The following is a 1,944-nucleotide window of genomic DNA, read 5'->3' as shown; positions in this document are numbered from 1 at the left end:
GTTTTGTCCCACTATTCCGCGAAGTATATATAGTTATGATCACGCACTTGGTTATTTGAATCCGGCTTGTATAAAGAGGAAAAAAATTTATCCGGTTTTCTAATTGAACCAATGTGATTGTAACTGCGCTTAATGCCGTACGCAATGATAACAATCCGGTTCTAGAACGGGGTGTTACATTTTATGGTATCAGAGCAGTTTCGTAGGGAATAACTGTTAGCTATTGTTGAATATGCTTAGTGTTTGATGCTTTATAGTTGTCTTGGTACTCTTTATGATTATTGCACTTGTGATCACTAAGTATGAGCCTGATCAACTCATTTCTGTGTGTAACATGTGTAGTGACATGACGAGGAACCGGAATAACCCCGGACCATCAAACACCAATGCTCAGCCAGAACCTGTTTTGGCTGCTCTTGTGAGGCCTAGAAGTGGCCGTGGGGCAACGGGCGTACAGCCTGATCCCGTGGCTGAAGCTCTCAGCTGTTCAGAGGGAGTTGGCTGCTAGCAGGCAAGCCAATGAAAATCTGATGAAAACAAATGAAGACTCGCGGACTGCCATGGCCGCAATGATGACCGAGTTGAGGACGTTGAGGGGTCCTAGGCCCGTGAACCGGCAACCCACTTCTCCTCCTCACACTGCTACGCCTTCTCCACCTCCTTCACAAGAAGAGGGTGGATTGGGTAACAATGAGGGTGAGGGTAGTCACCACTCTGGAAGTCGGAGTCATCACACTGAGGTTCGTCAACCTCGAGTTTAAAATGTCGGTGATCATGAAATGGAGGAAAGGAGATTGATGGCTTTCCGAAAACACAAACCTCCTTCTTTTAAGGGAGGTTATGAGCCAATGGCGGCTGCAAAGTGGCTCCAAGCGATGGAGAAAATATTCAGGGTAATGAGATGCCCTGACGTAATGAAGTTGGCTTACTCTGTTTATATGCTGGAAGAGGAAGCGGAAGATTGGTGGACCAATACAGTGCAGCCCTTAGAAGCTGAAGGCCGGGAAATCACCTGGCGGTTGTTCGAGACGTTATTCTTGGACAACTACTTCCCTAGGGAGGCTAGGGAGCAGAAGCAGAATGAGTACAATGATCTAAAGCAAGGGTCGATGTCAATTGACCAATATTTTGCTAAATTCAACGAATTGGTGAAATATGATAATTATGGGAGAGCCTTACCTACTCCGGCCGAGATGACCTCTAAATTTCAATGGGGTCTGAATGAGAAAATGTCTCGGAAGATGTCTAATTGTGATATCCGAGAGTTTAGCAAGTTTGTGAACCAATGCCGGAGAGTAGAAGAAGTTTATAATGTGGTAAAGAGCAAGAAGTCTTCTGGGACACAAGCGTCAGGTGCTAGTGGAGCAACTGACTCTACTTTAGAAAAGAATAAGAAAATAGATGACAAGAATGGAAAGAAGAAATTGCAAGCGAAGCAATCTGATGATAAATTTAAGAGAAAAGGAAACCAAGGAGAGATAGTTGTGAGTGAATTCCCCCTGTCTAAATGTGACACCTGCGGGAAGACACATAGAGGCACATGTTGGTACGAAACAAAGTCGTGCTTCAAATGTGGCCAACTGGGTCACTTTGCTAATGTATGTCCTACTAGGACTGATCGGATTTCAAATGTACACGCAATTGTTGGATCTCGAGTAGGAGGTCAAGATTATACCTTAGAGCCACATGATGGGGAGGAAACTCTCAGGCAAGTTGAAGGTATGATTTGAAAATTTCTTTCTTGTGAATTGTCCACCCAGTGTAATGATGATAGACATGTTGTTGCATAAAGTGTAATGCATGCATGTGAGTGATGTATTCTTGATGATGCATGCAATGTCTGTGAGAGTGAACATTGTGTTGAATTGACAGATTTGACGTTAGTCTGATCAAGTGGAGCGTAGGCTCTATAACCACAAAAGTTAAAGTTAACAAAAGAATTAA

General features: G+C 43.7%; 1 protein-coding gene across 1 annotated transcript; it reads left to right on the top strand.

Annotated features, from left to right (window-relative positions):
• Positions 1-875: 875 nt before the first annotated feature.
• Positions 876-1,719, top strand: LOC133318288 (uncharacterized; the record flags this gene model as incomplete). The annotated part of the gene is made up of 1 exon (XM_061520285.1): positions 876-1,719. A coding segment is annotated over exon 1 (844 nt), but the record flags the coding sequence as incomplete, so codon positions are not given.
• Between the last annotated feature and the right edge of the window lie 225 nt (positions 1,720-1,944).

The sequence above is a fragment of the Gastrolobium bilobum genome, unplaced genomic scaffold (genome assembly GCF_033153095.1).
Source record: "Gastrolobium bilobum isolate Gb01-03AN ecotype WA unplaced genomic scaffold, APGP_CSIRO_Gbil_v1 utg337332, whole genome shotgun sequence".
Classification (NCBI taxonomy): domain Eukaryota; kingdom Viridiplantae; phylum Streptophyta; class Magnoliopsida; order Fabales; family Fabaceae; genus Gastrolobium; species Gastrolobium bilobum.
The sequence above is the reverse complement of the archived record's forward strand: the minus strand, read 5'-3'. Positions and strand labels throughout refer to the sequence as shown.